The sequence below is a fragment of the Tenrec ecaudatus genome, chromosome 1, assembly GCF_050624435.1.
Source record: "Tenrec ecaudatus isolate mTenEca1 chromosome 1, mTenEca1.hap1, whole genome shotgun sequence".
NCBI classification, from domain to species: Eukaryota; Metazoa; Chordata; class Mammalia; order Afrosoricida; family Tenrecidae; genus Tenrec; species Tenrec ecaudatus.
The window spans coordinates 7,945,483-7,963,678 of record NC_134530.1 but is presented as its reverse complement, the minus strand read 5'-3'; the positions used below and the strand labels follow the sequence as shown (position 1 = coordinate 7,963,678).

Below are 18,196 nucleotides of genomic sequence, written 5' to 3'. Positions count from 1 at the left end.
TTCTGTTCTATTTTGGTAAATTCTCTAAATTTCCTCTAAGGAAATATAGTTCTTTTATTTTTTGAGCAATGAACTCTCTGAACATCTCTTAAATATTAATCCCAAAGGCTTCATCATTGAGGATGTTGAAATAGCCTACTATTCCCTAGCACAAAGTTGAACATATTATTATGATATTTGATGAAATTAAATTTAGTGTGAATAATGTTGATGGTCAAAAAGGTATTATCCCAGGCAGTTCTGAGCAATCAATAAATTATCAGAGATGATAAAATCATTACAAAGAAGATTTCCTGACAAAGAGTTTTCTCAAGCTCACCTTTATGTCTTTGTTCCTCAGACTGTAGATGAAAGGATTCATCATTTGGGGCACGACAATGTACATCACTGAGGCCACTGCCGTTTGTCTGGAAGACTCTGTAAATAAAGAACTAACATACACACCAACACTTGTCCCATAGAAGAGTGAGACAACTGACAGGTGAGACCCACAAGTGGAAAACACTTTATATTTCCCACTAGATGATGGCATCCTCAAAACAGAGGAGACAATTTGGGTGTAAGAGAATATGATCCCAGACAGAGGAACACCTCCCAAAACGGAAGCAAGAGAGTATACGAGGATGTTATTAATGAGGGCGCTGGAGCAGGCGATCTTGAGGAGCTGAGCAAGTTCACAGAAAAACTGAGGGATTTCCAGGTCTGTGCAGAAAGACAGATGCAAAATCATCAGACTGTGCAGCAGGGCAAGCATTAGACTGGCTAGCAAGGAAAGCAGCATGAGCAGGCCACAGAAGCAGGGATTCATGATGACTGTGTACCTCAGTGGGTGACAAATGGCCACATAGCGGTCATAGGCCATTGCTGCTAGAAGGAAATTTTCAAAAGCAGATAAAACTTGGACAAAGAAAATCTGGCTGTGGCAGCCTGTGAAAGTGATGGTCTGATTCTGTGTGTGGATGTTCACCAACATCTTTGGGATGGTAGTTGTGCTTACACAGATGTCAGTAAAGGAGAGATGGGAGAGAAAGAAGTACATGGGTGTGTGCAGGTGGGAGTCAGAGATGACAGCCCAGACCATGAGCAGGTTTCCAAGGACAGTCACCAGGTAGACCATCAGGAACAGGCTAAAAATGATGGGTTGAAATTCTGGATCACATGTAAGTCCCAGGAGAATGAACTCTGTAATGACTGTTTGGTTCCTGGAAGCTGTACTGTTGATGCCTCTGATGGAAAGATCAAGAAAAACACAGTTAGATGTTTGTTCCTGGAAACATCAACAGCAGCAGAAACAGTGGACGCAGACTCTCTCATGTTCAAAGAATAGAAGAATACAGGGGACGTCAAGAGACTACTTTCTGGGTTAATTTTTTGTTCTTCTAAAAAAGAAAAAATTACCTTTACTTATAAAGGCTAGAATGTACAGTTTCATTTTTATTTCTCATATCTATGTTTACATGTTCATTTAAATATTTATCTCTTAAAAAACAAAATGATGAACTTTGGTGGACCATGAATAGTAAACTGAGGAAGGACTCTCTGTCATTCCCTAGAGATCAGAGATATACATTAGTGATAACATTAAGATACTTTAAGAATGAAGATGATAAGATGTTGTTAGGGCCATCAAATCCGTTTCAACTCATAATGACCCCTGCACTACTGAAGACAACACTGTACAGTCCTGGGCCATCTTCCTAATTCCTAATTGAGCCTGTGCTTTCTGCCTCTGTTTCAATCTATCCTTGTAACCGAGAATTCTAGTAAATGTCATAAGATTTTATTCAAAGAAAAAGGGTACGTCTAGGTCGGTATAGAAAGACAGATTCATCGTGGGTTGAAAAGCTTTGGCTGTTGATCCACTGTAAAGTCATCTTGAATTTAAGGGCAGAGCAAGAGAGGAAGACAACTGTGACTTCTTTGACACCATGTAACGTTACAAAGAAACTTGACCAGAAAATAGCGAACAAAAAACATTGCCCATGAGAGTCCTAGCTCCAATTTTTACCCATATTTACTTTAATCACAGGCATGTATTCTTGGGTTTTCCTGTAGTTAAATACTTGCATTGCTTGCAAAACATAAACTAACGGACTTCAGGTTACCTGGCTGGCATTCTGGAGGATGAGTGGCTGACATCTAGTCTGGACATAGACAAGACGAGGTCTGTCCTCAGGAAAGACAGAGAGTCCGTGTGAAGCACTATGATGTTCCTGGACAAAAAAGATCATCTCTGGCTGTATGGTCATGTATGATCCCTCCTTACAGGGAAAGAAGTCTTTAAGTGTAATGTCATACTTGTGCTATTTACAGCTTTTCTATCCCTGGAGGATCAATATCCAAAGGTCCTCATTAAGCAACACATGTATTCTCTCTTTTTTCCTGGAAGAGTGTATATTGTTAATCCTCTCACATTGTGAGGTCAGTTCAAACTTATTTGACCTTGTCCTTATTTCTGCACTGCCCTGCATCATATATGTTATAAATATGGACTCGCAATTATTTTCTTGGTGGAAGTCAAATTTTCTTTTTAGATAAACAAAGAAATCTCTCTTTGTCAATAATATCAGAAAATGCAAATTAAATATTAGGTGTGGAAGTACATTTCAAATGTTTAAGTATTTTGAAAATAGACTTATAAATATTTTTATCTCTCTCTCACACTGCCACTGAGTTGATACTGACTCATGATAACTCTAAAGGTCAGGGGGTGATTTCCCCTGTGAGTTTCTGATACTGCAACTGGACATTTAATAAAAATAGGCTCCAGCAACACCACTATTAGGCATATACCCTAAAGAAATAAAGACATAACATGAGTGGAGGTGTGTGCTCCCATGTTCATACAGCACAGTTCACATTAGCTGGATATGAGAATCAAACCAAGGATGGATACAGAATGGATGGTACCTACACACAATGAAATAGTATGCACCCCTACAAAACAACGATGAAAACAAGAAACACCACATAATAGCAAAGGACCTGAAACCATTATTCTGAGTGAAGTAAGTCAATCACAAAAGTACAAGGATTGTATGAGTCCACTACTGTAGAATAAACACCAATTAACAAATCTGAGGGATCAATTTCTGAACAAACAGAGAGAAGGCTTCCTGCAGGGCCTGGAGGAAACCTCATTGCCCTTCTGTGTAGGTCACAAGAGTCAGCGTGAAGGAAGAGTACTCACCCTGACAGGGGTCCATCCTTTAAAAGGGGGAATTGGTGGACGACCATCCATTTGAAGCCATACAACATGGAAACAAGCCAGGAGCAAATCGATGAGCCACCACAGCAATGGAAGGAGAAGATTTCCAGAAATTCAAGCCAACATCAAGTTAGGGAATCTATCTACATCATGGAGGAGACACTGATATTGTTGGAGAGTATGGTGGGTAATTGGAAAATTCACCTCAGAGCTCGTAGGGATGCTAATCAGTAAGTGTAGGGAACCTAGAGGGACAATAGTGCAGATTTTCTCTTCCTGGGCGCACACTGTGCATATGTTTCTAACCAACCTCCAGTCAATCACTCCATGGGCTAATCACCATGATGATCATGGAAGCTGGACCTTGCAGGCATCATGGCAAATGCAGGGGCTACCCCAAAAAAATCTAACATAGAGGCCCTGCTGAGTGAGCTGAACCCTGCCTCTCGTCTGCCTGCACCCTTGGAATGAGTATTGGGTACTTTGATAGGAGAGGAAGCAGAGAGTGGCTGCCGCAGCATGGTGGAAGTAGCCATTATTGAACAGTGGAGGAACCCCCAGCTCAGTGGGTGTTTAAGGAACGGGACCCAGGATCACCATACATGTTGTACCTATATGCCCACCTTCCATTGAGCAAGGATCTGCTTTAGGAAGAATTATTCCAGGAAGTTTCCCCCTGACACCAAACCCCATACTGAGCTCAACAGACCTGGATCTACAGGGAGGTCAATCTCTACAAGGCAAAAACCATGTTGCAGCTCAAGATGGATCTACACTCACATAGACTCCTCACACTGACAGTGTCTGCCGTGCTGGGTCACTGGGTCAATTGATGTGATACTAATGCAATAGACTGATACCACAGGGGGTGACGGGCAATGCTGTGCCTTTTTTGTTGTTGTTTATATGCGTTTTGCGTTCCTGCTTGTAGCTTTAAACCTATACTTCTCTTTCTTTCTTTCTTTTATTCTTCTTTTATGTATTTGGTTGCTGATTGTCTTTTAGTTGTTATAGATACATTTGGTCTTACGTGGATCTCACGTTGTCATATTACTACCACAAAAGTAAACCTAAGACATCCCGTCTCCAGGAAAAACTACTGGAATCTGGGACCTACTTAACTCGAGCCCCAATTCAAGAACAGTTAGTTCTGAGAACATGATCCTGCTTGATACTAACCTTCATGAAATTATCTCTGAAGATAAGGAAGCTACAGAAATATGTGGGGAAATAAGTAGATGGAGCCCAGCTATCAATCTGAATAGAGTCTGGAGTCTTGTTGGTATGTATTCTAAAAAGTAGCAATCTAAGCAAGGAGTCAACCATATCCACAAGGAAGAAGCACATCAACTTGGGTGATCCAAAGATAACATTTGGAAAATGTGAATATGGAGCAGAGGAAGCATCAGAGGTCAAATTTGGAAACTCAATTTGTGGAAGGCTGTGAAGCACAGTGGGAGCACAAAGCACATCTGCAGTTTCTAGTCCGACTGAGCCCATGGAAGATCCCCTCCAGTCCCAGACTAGAGTTCCAACCAGCCTTACTATCAGGCCATTGCAATCTTGATAATGCTGCATTGAACTCGATACTGGACCAGTTGACCTCCTTGTAGCGCCCAACCTCTATTTATTTGGGTGCAGGTATCTCTTAGATGTTCCACGACAGAAATTTCTTCTCAAGCTCCTGGGCAGTTGACAGGGATCTTCTACTTCTCACACATTGTCAGCCTTTTTGCCATTGTAGTATTATAATCATATCCCTACCACCTGAGTATGATTTGTTCCTCACTGTCTTCTGTTGGGTTTACCTGAATGACGCACAGAGGAGCAGTGGCATAATGATAATAACTGATACAAGTTGTTATAGGGAATGCAGGGGTGGGGGATTGGCAATAGGGAAGTGTGTTCAGGAGTTAACAATGAACGTGGGAGGGGAAAGGGAGCACTAGAAACCATGATTGCCATGATACTCATTTTAATGGCGATTTAACCATGAAAGGTTGTTGGGGAATGCTGTAAGATAGACGTGGTGCAGATTGTACAGTTCCCCTTGATATGATTGAAATGTTCAATTGTCTGATACATACATGTTGTCCCATTTAAAATGTTGGGGGGGAAAGAGACTTGCTCTTGGTAAAATCATTCTAGGTCTCAGCATCAGCTGTCCTCAAGTTTCAATATCAATATTACAATTTTATTTTCTTATTGGATTATATTGATACCTGATAGCATTGCTAGTTATCCATTGAGCTACTAATTACATAGTCATCAATGTGAATTCAGCATCTGCTCAGAGCAATAAAAGTGAGGGTCTTTACTAGTATAAAAATTTACAGCTACATAAACTGACAGGAGCAATTCTAACAAGTCCTTTAGAAAGAATATGAATCAGAATCAATTAAAAGCAGCTTTTTTTGTTTTCCTGTCTGGAGTTTAAAAAAAAGTTATTTCAGTGACTGTGAGATATTTCTGCATTATGTGTGAAGAAGCTATTGGAATTTACTAATATGTCATATAATCTTAGGCACTAATATGATGTGCTAATTACATATATTCAGGTCAACTTGACAAAGTGTAGGTGTGGAGTTTAACCTGTCAACCAGGTACCTGCCTAATGGCCCCTTCAGGAGGTGTAAGTGAGACAAATGACTCATGGAGGCTATCTCTCTCTCTTTGCTTCACCTCCTGTTGGTGAGCTATTTTGCTGAGACCTGCCAGAGCCTTGTGATGCTTCCACCTCCACTGGATCCACAAGACCCTTCATCCACTGACCTGTGATCTTCCTGCATTCTGCATCATTGCATGTAGCTGCATGAGTCTGAAGAAGGGATGATGGACTAGAATCGAGCTTATGGACTTTGATTTGGACTGGGCTGGAATGTTTTCTGGACATTCAATTACTTATTGATATAAAGATCTTTCTTACACATATATAAGTGTCACTGAATTAGTTTCTCTAGGTAATACGGCCCAACACATAAGCTCAAAAGATTAATAGACATGCATCAGAAGGATTTAGGAGTAGGGGTACAACAAAATGGGGCAATAGTCCTGAATGCCATTACTTTCTTCCTGGTCTCTAGATTTTCTTGCAGGTGCAGATGTACTATCACACATAGTATCCACATGGAGAAACTTGTTGTCTTTCTTGGACATATTGTTAGTACATTTTCAATGAAGACTTGGGAAAATGCCTCTGGTAGTATATTAGATTGTTTCTCCCCCAAAGCTATTTTTACATTCAGTATTTTGGAACATGTTTATATCACTGATATGTTAAAGGGTGACTGCTAGCTTAATTCAATAAATTTTATTTTCAGAAGCCATTATGCTTATGATCTTGGTAGGCCTACTTGCTATCATGCATATTCTTGTAAAGTGGACAGTGCGGAAAACACAGGAAAAAGGAAGAAGCAGCCAAACCACCGAGGGAAATATTGGGATCATATGGACACAGTCCATGGACCAGCTGGAGCCAATAGCTCTCCCTGCAGCTGGAAGAACAATAGTTGTTTTCTTTTCTAGAGCCTTCTAAGGGAGCACACTCTGCTGGTACCTTTGTTTCTGATTTACAGAAATCCGATGTGTAGGGCAATAAATTTCTTTTTTATGTAGTCAACTTTGTAGTAGTTTAATATGGCTGCCAAGGAAACTAGTACACATTTTAATTGGCAGTATCTTTCTTATTTTAAGTATTTATATGGGTAAATGAATACCTAGAATGTATTTCCACTGGAACGTTAACCAGAACCAGTAGAAATAGTTAATAGAATGTCTGCCAAGTAGCACGCATTCAATAAATACATATCATTTAGTTGGGTTCCATTTACAAGAGTTTTTTGTTGTAGCAAACTGGTTGTTTCCTGAATCAATAAAGATTAGATTGCCAAAAATGAAACCCAATATGATAGAATAAAACTGGCCTAGTTACAATGTAAAATGTAATCTCATTTTCATTAGATTTCTGTAATGAAAGTGAGGCCACTGATTGAGAAGAAATGGGATCTTGAAAGGTGGGAGGGGACATATAGGCAGATATCCAGGGATCTGGCCACACTGAGTCCTGAAATTCCTCTGCAACACTTGTGCCAACAGTTCCAGCCCTCTTCGCTCCCATGGGAGATGAATGTAGTTGTGTCTGATGGTTCTGAGATATCACCTCTGATGTTGCCTGGGTCTATTCTTGGGCATCATGTGGGATAGATGCTTTCCTTGACATTATTGAGCATGTTCAAGTACTACCCCTAGCTCTCATTTTTACACAGACTGTAAAGGCAGAAACTAACTGCCATTGAGTCTATGTTGATTGATACTGACCGTATAAGACACTTTAATAGAATTAACCACATGAGTTTCTGAGACTGTGACTCTTTGTGGGAGTAGAGACTGCTGACCTTGTAGTGGGCACCTCAACAAATAACTACTATGGTACGAGCACTAAGTCCCCCAATGGACCAAAGGTGACATAGGAATTGGGGGACTACAAATGAACAACTTGATATTCCTGATAGATAAACCCAAACTGGAGGATATACACAAAACTGGCCAGTAAGGATGTCAGAGAATGCTGCAAGGAGCATAACATTGAATAAGTTCATTGTTGTCGGCCCAGTAACAACTGGTTTTGTCATTCAAGGTTTGCACTGAGAGATGGAAAGTTAACCCTATACTTTATTTGTGAAGCATAGAATATGTGTTGGATAACACACTACAAAGCTAGAGAACCCAACTTGCCTTGGCATGCTCTCAAGTCAAGTTTAGGGAGATTGGCATGATTGACATGTGAGTGAATTTATGAGATTAGATTCTAAAACCCATACATGGAATGGACAGTAGATACATTGCATACCAGAACCCTAAGAAACAAGTTCATGATAAAAGTCCTACCATTCTTGATGACTATTTGGTTATGTAAGCAGAAATTAATGTTGGAAGCTGCCTTATTTTAAGACCTAAATGCAATGTGACTGACAGGAGACCATGACGTTAAGTGCCAAGTGGCATTTGTTAGAGAATAGAGACAAGGGAGGTGCGGTTACTGGAGGGTGCAACAGACTGAAAGCTCAACAAACAAATCACTGCCATTGAGTCCATTCTGACTCAGCAATCCTCACTGGACTGGTGGGTTCAAGCTGCTGACCTTGGCAATAGCATCTCAGTGCATCAGGACATGGCTTATTGCAGACGCAGTTACACAGAATTGAACACCGTCACATTTGGTCTCCATTTTGATGCATTTATTTTTAAATATATTTTCTCTTTTCTTTTATTGCCAATTTTCTCCATTTTACTTCGGAATTATTTTTTATTTTTTTGCATTTGTTTTTTATGCTTTCTCTTTATGAAATCTGAGATACAGAAATCTATAGAGTCAGTAACTGAATTAATAATTTCTTGGAGGTATTGCAGGGGAAGTTAGGGGGAGATGTGGAGCTAGGAACAATGAGTATAAGTAAGAACCTATTTTTCGAAAATTAGTTTTGATGAGGATTCTATACCACTTTTAATTATGGTTGAACTACTTAATTATATGAACTATTGAAACCAAAAATATCTATCTTGAAAATAAAATTATTTTTAAGGAAAGAAGCACACTTGATCCAAGTCTCACTGTTGATTAAATAGTACAGTTCCTTTTCAATTACAAGTTATTTGGCTGCTTTAAAGAGAAACTGATTACCTCCTAGTCTTCAAGGTTACAAATCAGAGACCAAGTAGCAGCAGCAGGCCTGTGAAAGCTGAAAGGTCCCTGAGGAGAATGCGTTCATTGCCTCTGCCAGCTGCAGGATGAGTTTGGGCCCCGAGGAACTCCTTGGCCTCTGACCATATGACCCCAGTGTTTCTCTGTGGAATCTGGTTGTCTCCTCCTTTTCGCTGTATTTTGCGCAGTGCCTATGTTACAAGAAGGCATTTCATTGTAAGTATGGCTGTCATAATAACCCTCCTTCAAGTTCCTCTGCAAAGACGTTTTCACCAATAAGGTAACAATCACATAAAAAAAAGATGTGTCATAGAGTGAAGAAATAACTGAAAGGTGAGAGCGACCTGCAGAGGGCGCTGTGGACTTTCCCCCAGGTAATGGCATCCTCAGTGTGGAGGATGCAGTTTTAGCGTGAAGAGAATAAGATCCCAGACAAAGGACCCCCACCCCAAATGCAACCCGAAACACAGGACAACGTGTTATCAACATGGGCGCTGACACAGGCCAGGATTCCCGTCTGAGAAAACTCACTGTGGAACTCTGGGAAGAGCAAGTTTGTGCAGAAGGGTACATCAAAAGCCATCAAACTAGAGATAAGGGCATCTGTCATAGTAATGACCAAGGGCAGTAGAAAAAGTAGAGCACACACGCAGGACTCCATGATGCCGTGTACCTCAGTGGGTGACATGTGGCCATGTGGCAGACATGATAACCATTTCTGCAAGTAGAAAAGTCTCAAGCAAAGTCAAAATCAGGACAAATCTAATCTGGTTGACGCATCTTATGTAAGTGCTGCTCAGATCTATCAGGGCATTTGTTCATTATCAATTTGGTGATGGTAGTGGTTCTTATACAAATGTCATTAAAGCGCAATATGGAGAGAAAGTAGCACACGGGGTGAGCATATGGTAGTCATAGGTGACAGTCAGAACAATGAACAGATTTCCAAATACAGTTAGCAGATACATGATCATGAACATGTTAAAGAGGAGAGGCAGCAGTCCTGGATCTTCTGTTAGTCCAAGGAGAAAGAACTTTGAAACATATGTTTGGTTTCTGCAGTCTGTATTAATGGATCTGATTGAAAACATTGAATGACAAGACAATTGAATGTATGGTCGACCGAATTCCAGCTGTAGCAACACCATGGGAGGCAGGTATTATCTTGAAGAAGGATGAAGAGGAACTGAGGTAAATCCTCCAGAAAGAAAGGTCTGTTGTCATCTCAGGAAAGATGGTCACATATTCCACACTCTCAAAAGGCATGAAGGAGCCAAGTTTGCAGTGAGTTACATGTTGGGCTGCCAACTGGAAGGTCAACAGTTCAACTCCACCATCCACTCAGTGGGGGGAAGCCCGTGCTCTCTAGTCTTGTAAAGGGTACCAGTCTTCTTAGAAATCCACAGTGGTCATTCTCCCCTGTGCTATAGGATACACATGAGCCAGTATAGACTCAATGGCAGTGAGATTGATTGGACAAAGCAAGAACGTCTAAGTGAGATGTCACAGGGTTTGTACAGGCTTTGTATCCCTGAGGTCTAAATGTGCCACATTTCTTTTTCTTGTTTGTTGTTATCGAGTAGCTTCCAATGCAGCCTGACTCTGTGAAATACCGAATGAAGCACTTCACTGTCTGGCACCATCCTCACAATGGCTCCTATGATTGAGCCCGTGGATGCCACCCCTGTGTCAATTCACCTTCGTGAGGGCCTGCCTCTTTTCTTCCACCTCTCCACTTTAAGAGACATGATGTCCTTCTCTGGCGAATGCTCTTTCCTGGCCATATTGCCAAAGGCTGTAAAAGGAAGTTGTGCACAAAGGCTGTAAAAGGAAGTTGTGCCATCCTTGCCTCCAAGGAACACTCTGGCCTTGCTTTTTCCAAGACAGATCTCTTCGTCCTGTCAGCAGTCAATGGCTCTTTCCATATTCTCCTCCAGTGCTCTAATTCAAATGCATAAGCTTTCCTTGGGTCTTCCTTATTCAATACCCAAGAGATTTCCCCCTGTCATTGGTCCTTGCAACACACTGGAGGTGTGCAGTTCCCCAATTCTAGTCTGGATTACGTATTCCTGATCTCAGAGCTAACGAGGGAAGCTGCCTGGCCAAGCCACAGGGACAGAGCTCTGCAGAGCTAGCCTGGGGCTGATATGAGCACAAGTACACTTGATTCTCAGCCCAATCCAGGAGAGAGCCAGTCCAAATCATTCACAGTAATATTGCCCTGATATTAGTACCGCACCATCTAGCATACTGCCCAAGGAAAACTGGACTGGGCAACCTGGAGCCGGTGACAATACTGAATGAGCTTACTCTCCAAACAAGCTGGGGGAGCTCCAGCCCCACTGGGCATATCTAACCACTCCTCCCTGAGGTCAGACCTGCATGGCCCTATCTTCAGAGTCCTGAAAGCATGGCTATTGTCAGGCATGTTTGACCCTTTCTGTGTTGGAAGAAAGCATACAGCTGACCCACTAGCAAGGTATTAGCATAACAATGTGAGCAGAAACTTCATCACAGGTTTCCCACTGGGAATTTATGCAGAACACAGGGCCCAAAATGAGATTTTGAGTTCAGAGGCTGCTACTGACAGACAATAGACAGGCTGAGCTACCGATCACTCAGCTATCAGATCACATGAGCCCCTGGTCAGCACCCCAAGCCACTCACATAAACAACCTGCTCTCTGAGTAGGTTACTGCCTCATCCCACCCCCCTAGACTCATGTAACCACATACAGAATTCCAAAAATTCAAACCTATCTCCTCTGACCTGAGCCACTGACAATATTTTCCTTAAAGATAAATAACCTAAATCTCAGGAATACAGGAATGAAATTCTACCAGGCCAAATGATTCCCTCAGCCTTAATCTCAAACCTACCCTTCCATCCTAAAAGACCACAGGAATGTAAAAGAACGTACTACCAGACACTGTCACCACCTGCTCAAAAAAATCTGTGCCTCATAGTCCTCATTTTCCCCAGGGCAAGGTCTAGACCCCAGCTTTCCCGTGTTGGCACTGATGTTGCTGTGAATTTTCCCTTTCCCTTTCCCTAATCCTCTTTAACATTAGAGCTCCAAGAGGCCTCTTTCAAGGATCTTGTAAATCACAGCTAGAGAATCACCTCCAACTCATAGCAGCCTTAGAGGGCAGAATACAACTGCCCTATGAGATTCTGTGGCATAAATCTCCACTGCAGCACATGCCCTCTTTCTTTTCTGATGGAGGAGCTAGTGGGCTCAAATCACTGAGCTTACGGTCAGCAGCTCATCTTCTAGGCCCCTTTGCCAACAGAGCTCCTTAAAGTTCATAGAGTAATCATGTTATAAATCAGGAATTTTAATTTAAGTAGGGACACATATGAATAGTTTCATTGGTAATGAGAAAGTATATTAGTACGTTCTAACTTGCACAACACTCTGATTTCACATCTATACTTTATAATTCATTGCAATGGCCACATTGTCCCCAGAGACAAAATTCATGATTACAGTGTATATTACGGAAGTTAACAGGTGGCCATGCATGTCAAAAATGATGCAGTCGTTTGGTATGCACAAGTTACAAAGATCTTTCTTGGTTGTTAATAAATGTCCACCACCAATTTCTGTCCTTTTGTCATCCTGTGGTGTCTTGTGCATTATTGTGATGTTTGAAGCTAGGACAGTGCTATTTCAAATGCCAGCCAGGCCTCCCAAAGTGAACAAGTTTCAGCAGAGCTTCTAGGACAAAGGCAGACAACAAAGAAGGATTTGGCTCCCAGCTTTGGAGGAAGAAGCCACTGAAAACTTAGGCGTCGCTTCGAAGTATTGCCAGATACTGAAAGTCTAAACAAAGGAAGGTACAGTGGCAACATTCAGGGTTAGTGAAGGAGAAGACAACCCAAAACAAGATGAATTGACACAGTGGCTTCAAGAATGGGCTCAATTAGCTTATAGCATCAATAGTGCATTTAGTGCGGGACCAAACCTTGTTATGTCTAGTGTAATAGGGCAGTCATGATCAAAGCTGACTCAGTGGAACGTAACAATGGTAAAACACAACGTTTTATATGGAATCAGATCAATAGGTCTTTTTGATATTGCATCACAAGGTCAAGTGAACCAACAACTTTTGTCTAACAGTTGTACCAACATTGTGCACATGACCAATGACCTTTGCAAAAATAATTATTAGCCCCAATATTAAGAGTTGGTAAGGTTAATAAAATTTGGGAAACTTATCAATGCTATGGGTATATAAAAGGATACAGCAGCAATAGAAAATAATTTGGCTGTTTATCAAATGGATAAATATAGGGTTTACTTTGGATGTAGTGATTTCATCCCTAGATAAACTTACTGCTTATAGTTATGACAATATATGTTCACACAGTATATTATATAGAAATACTCATTAAAACATTAAACAATTCTGAATCCCATTCAACAGAAGTTTCCTTAAACAGTGTGTCACACAGCCACGTGATGCTATATTATTCCACAGAAAAAGGAATGAAATACTGATATATATATATATATATATCAGAATTGCTTATTCTTGTGTACAAGGGTAGTTCACTCTCCTTCAGTAATTCTCAGTGTATATACATCTCTAACATCTATAGCATAAATTGGACTTGACAAAATTGTGCTAAGTTAAAGAAGCCAAACACAAAAATCCATATATTATAAAGTTTTATTAACACAGAAATGCAGATTGGGCAAATCAACACAGTCAGTGGGGCAGTGGTGACTGGGTTTGTGACCCGTGGAGACAGGGGCGTGGCTGTAGTTTGGGGATTCCATTTAAGGTGATGAAATACTCCTGGAGCAGGAGTGTAGTTAATGGCTGTGCAACATGGAGCCTGTTATGAATATGTTTAAGTGTAATCTCACTTTTTCCTGACATGAATTTACATTATCCATGTTTTCCCACAAAAATAATAAATGATAAACTGAATTAATTATAATATTTTCAAACCAGTTATAAAAGCATCCAATTTATTGGGTAGACAGTAGCAAAATATCAAGAAGTGTGATAAGTCTTATTTCCGAGGTGTCATTTCTATAGTGTCGTTTCATCATGTCCCTATAGAATAGGATCTAACTCCCCCTCTGAGCGTCCAAGGCTGTAACTCTTTATAGGAATAGAAAGTCTCATGTTTCTCCCACAGAGAAACTGGGATTTGAAACTGTTGACTTTTGACTTAGCAGCCTAATGCTTAACCACTCTTCAAACAAGATTAGGGCTTCTACAGGGTGATAGAAAGGTGCAGTGACATTTTAAGAAAATACCAGTACGCTCACAAGTCCTAGTAGTTGTATAAGATTCAATGAATAAAAGAGCATCACAGAAATTCAGGCCAGCAAACTCTACTGAGGCAAGAACTGTGAGGACACGGAAAAGAAGCTCAATGGAGGCTGTGTTGATGATGACGTTTGCTTTCTGAAGCTAGTCATGGATTTATATTTTGTCACTATATTGCTATTCTTAATATATAGTGCTGTAATGTGTAAAACAAAGGAAAGGCCTTTCATATTCTAGAGTCTATATAAGTTTTTCCACAGTCTTCCCATAATAAAGTCATCCTTCCCAGACTTGAGTACAGCAAGATCTCAAAATGAACTTATTAAAAATGATGGTCTCTTGGATGTTAACCTGGTGGCACTGTAAGTTAAGCACTAGACTGCTAACTGTAAACATTTTTTGTGGTTCAAACCCATCATACTTTCAGTGAAAGAAAGATGAAGTTATCTCTGCCATAAAGATTTACAGTTTTTAAAATCCTATATCAGGTCTTTAGAGGAGCCGTGGTGGTTTAGTGGTTGCTCACTGAGCTGTGATCCACGTGGTTGACAGTTCCAAAGTAACAGCAGCTCTGCAGGAGAAAGACTTAGCTTTCTACTCCCATAAACAGGTCTAGTCTCAGAAACACACAGGGAGGATGCTATGAGACAGTATTGACTCGATGACAGTGAAATGGGTCTTTTTTTTTTTTGCTTGCTTATATAAAGTCATTAAGATTCAGAATAAATCCCATGGCAGTAGGATATGTATATTCTAAATCATCCTAATGCATTTGTTCTTGGAGAAAGTAAAAGCTATTGAATCATGTAAGCTTAGTACTTGATGATATCTAGAATAGCTGTCCTCTAGAGAGAGGCTCAATTTAACTCCTCTGCGAAACCTCAAATGTCCCCTCCTTTAAAATAAGCTTTTGATAGTTAATTCATTAGTATTCATTAGTAGCTGAAAGTTTTCAAAGAAAATCAGTTTTTCCTGCAACAACTCATAGAAACACACCCCAGATTATAATATAACTAATCCCAAGCCATCCCCATAACTAAATACCTGTGAAAAGAAGCTTTATTCAAGAAGTATAATAGCCACCCTTGAGCATGCTAATGATATTCAAACATTCCCAACAATAGGAGGTGACAATAGTATACTGGGATCAAACACATTCTGTGTGACACTTGACTTCTGAGGTCTCCATTGAACACTTTAGTAAAAATCAGCCTGAGAAAGACAGGACATTGTCTTTCAGTAGGTATTACATTCTGTCTGTGCTATTATAGTTCCAGCTGCAATCACTATCGAGAGACACTGGGGAAAATTAGACCTAGGATGAAGCCATGATGTTTCAGACTTCAGTTTTGTTTGGGTAAATTTTGTTAATTTTTTTTTTTTTGAGCAAAGGGCGTCTGAAGGTTTCTAAAGTATTAATCCCAAAGGATTCATCCCTGAGGATGTTGAAATAACCTACTGTTACCTAGAACAACTGTATAAAATATTATGTCATTTGATTAAATGAACTGGAGAGTGATAGATGCTATGCTCAAAAAGGGATTATCACAGGCAATTCTTAGTAATCAATAAATTATCAGACATGACACAATAATTACAAGGAAGGTTTCCTGACAAGGAGTTTTCTCAAGCTTACTTTTATGTCTTTGTTCTTCAGACTGTAGATGAAAGGGTTGATCACTTGGGGCACTACAACATACATCACTGAGGCTACTGCAGTTTTTCTGGAAGACTCTGTAAATAAAGAATTTATATACACACCCATACCTGTCCCAAGGAATACAGAAACAACTGACAGGTGAGATCCACAGGTGGAAAACACTTTATATTTCCCACTAGATGATGACATCCTTAAAACAGAGGAGACAATCTGGGTGTAAGAGAATATGATCCCACACAGTGGAACACCCACCAAAATAGAAGCCAAAACATATATGAGGATGTTATTAATAAGGGTACTGGAGCAGGCAATCTTGAGGAGCTGATCAAGTTCACAGAAAAACTGAGGGATTTCCACATGTGTACAGAAAGACAGATGCAAAATCATCAGACAGTGTAACAGAGCAAGCATTAGACTACTTAGTAAGGAAATCAGCATGAGCAGGCCACAGAAGCAGGGGTTCATGATGACTGTGTACCTCAGTGGGGAACAAATGGCCACATAGCGGTCATAGGCCATTGCTGCCAGAAGGAAATTTTCAAAAGCACAAAAAACCAGAACAAAGAAAATCTGGCTGACGCAGCCTGTGAAAGTGATGGTCTGGCTCTTTGTGAGGATGTTCACCAACATCTTTGGGATGGTAGTTGTGCTTACACCGATGTCAGTAAAGGAGAGATGGGAGAGAAAGAAGTACATGGGTGTGTGCAGGTGGGAGTCAGAGATGACAGCCCAGACAATGAGCAGGTTTCCAAGGACAGTGAGCAGGTACACCATCAGGAACAGGCTAAAAATGATGGGCTGGAGTTCTGGATCATCTGTGAATCCCAGGAGAACGAACTCTGTAGTGGCTGTATGGTTTCTGGGTGCTGTACCGTTGATGGCTCTGATGGAAAGATCACGGAGAAGAAAATTAGATGTCCCTTCCTGGAAACATCAACAGCAGCAGAACGCCTGCACACAGACTCTCTCTGTGCAAAGGAGTAGAAGAATAAAGTGAAGTAAAAACCTACCTTCTTGGTTTGACTTTTGATTCTTTTAAAAAAGGAAAAAAATCTTTATTTATAAAAGTACTAGAATGTATAGTTTATTATTATTTCCAATATCCATGTTTAAATGTTGATTAAAATATTTATGTATTAAGAACAATATCATAAACCTGGGTGGCATCCTGAGTAGTAAACAAGGGACACTCTGACATTGCCTAGAGATCAGAGGCACACATCAGTGATAATGCAAAGATACGCTAAGACTGCAAAGGATGAGATGCCTATGACAAGCCTTCTCCTTCCACCACAACCTTATTGTTGTTAGGCGCCATCAGATCAGCTTCAACTCATAATGACCCCTGCACCACAGAAAGAAACACTTACAGTCCTGGGCCATCTTACTAATTGCTTGAATGTTGAGTCTGTTGTTTCAGCCACTGTTTCAATCTATCTGTACAACCACAAAGTTCTAGCACATGTCATGGATTTTTGGTCACAGAAAAACTGGAGGATTTCTATGTCTGGACAGAAAGATAGATTCATCATGGTTTGAAAAGGTTTGGCTGTTGCAGAGCAAGAGACCAAGAAAATTTGTTCCTTTTTTTTCAGCTATGTAAAGATACAAGGAAACCTGTCCAGAAAATTACAAACAAAAAACGTTTCCTAGGGGACTACTAGCTCAATTTTTAGCTGCACTTATTTATTCACATGCATGTGTTCCTGGATTTTTCTGTAGCCAAACACCTACCCCTCTTGCAAAACATAAACTAACGGACTTCAGGTTACCTGGCTGGCATCCTGGAGGATGAGTGGCTGACATCTACTCTGGCCGTAGACAAGACGAGGTCTGTCCTCAGGAAAGACAGCGAGTCTGTGTGAAGCACTATGATGTTCCTGGGGAAAAGAGATCATTTCTGGCTGATGGTCATGTATGATGCCTCCTTACAGGGAAAGAAGTCTTTCAGAGTAATATCATACACATGCTATTTACAGGTTTTGTGTCCCTGGAGGATCAATATCCAAAGGTCCTCATTAAGCCAGCACCTGTGTTCTCTCTCTTATCCCAGGGCAGTATATATATTGCTAATTCTTTAACCTTGTGAAGTCAATTACACATTATTTGACTTATCCTTGTTTCTGCTCTCTTCTACCTGTCATGTGTTATAAACATGAAACCATATTAGTTTCCAGGTGAAGTCAATCTTGTCTTTTTAGATAACCAAAGAGTTCCCTCCAAAAATTCAAACTCATATCCTCTGACCTGACCCACCAGAAGTATTTTCCTTAAAGATAATTAACCTAAATCTTAAGAATACAAGAAAGAAGTTCTACCACAACAAATCATTCCCTTAG

The 18,196-nt window shown here is 40.5% G+C and overlaps 1 protein-coding gene across 1 annotated transcript; it reads right to left on the bottom strand.

Moving 5' to 3' along the window:
- Window positions 1-277: 277 nt before the first annotated feature.
- Window positions 278-16,487, bottom strand: LOC142430279 (olfactory receptor 7G2-like). Its single transcript, XM_075535592.1, has 2 exons — window positions 16,336-16,487; window positions 278-1,226 (listed from the first exon to the last, which is right to left on the bottom strand). Exons 1-2 carry the CDS (start codon window positions 16,485-16,487, stop codon window positions 278-280), a joined length of 1,101 nt encoding a protein of 366 aa, XP_075391707.1.
- Between the last annotated feature and the right edge of the window lie 1,709 nt (window positions 16,488-18,196).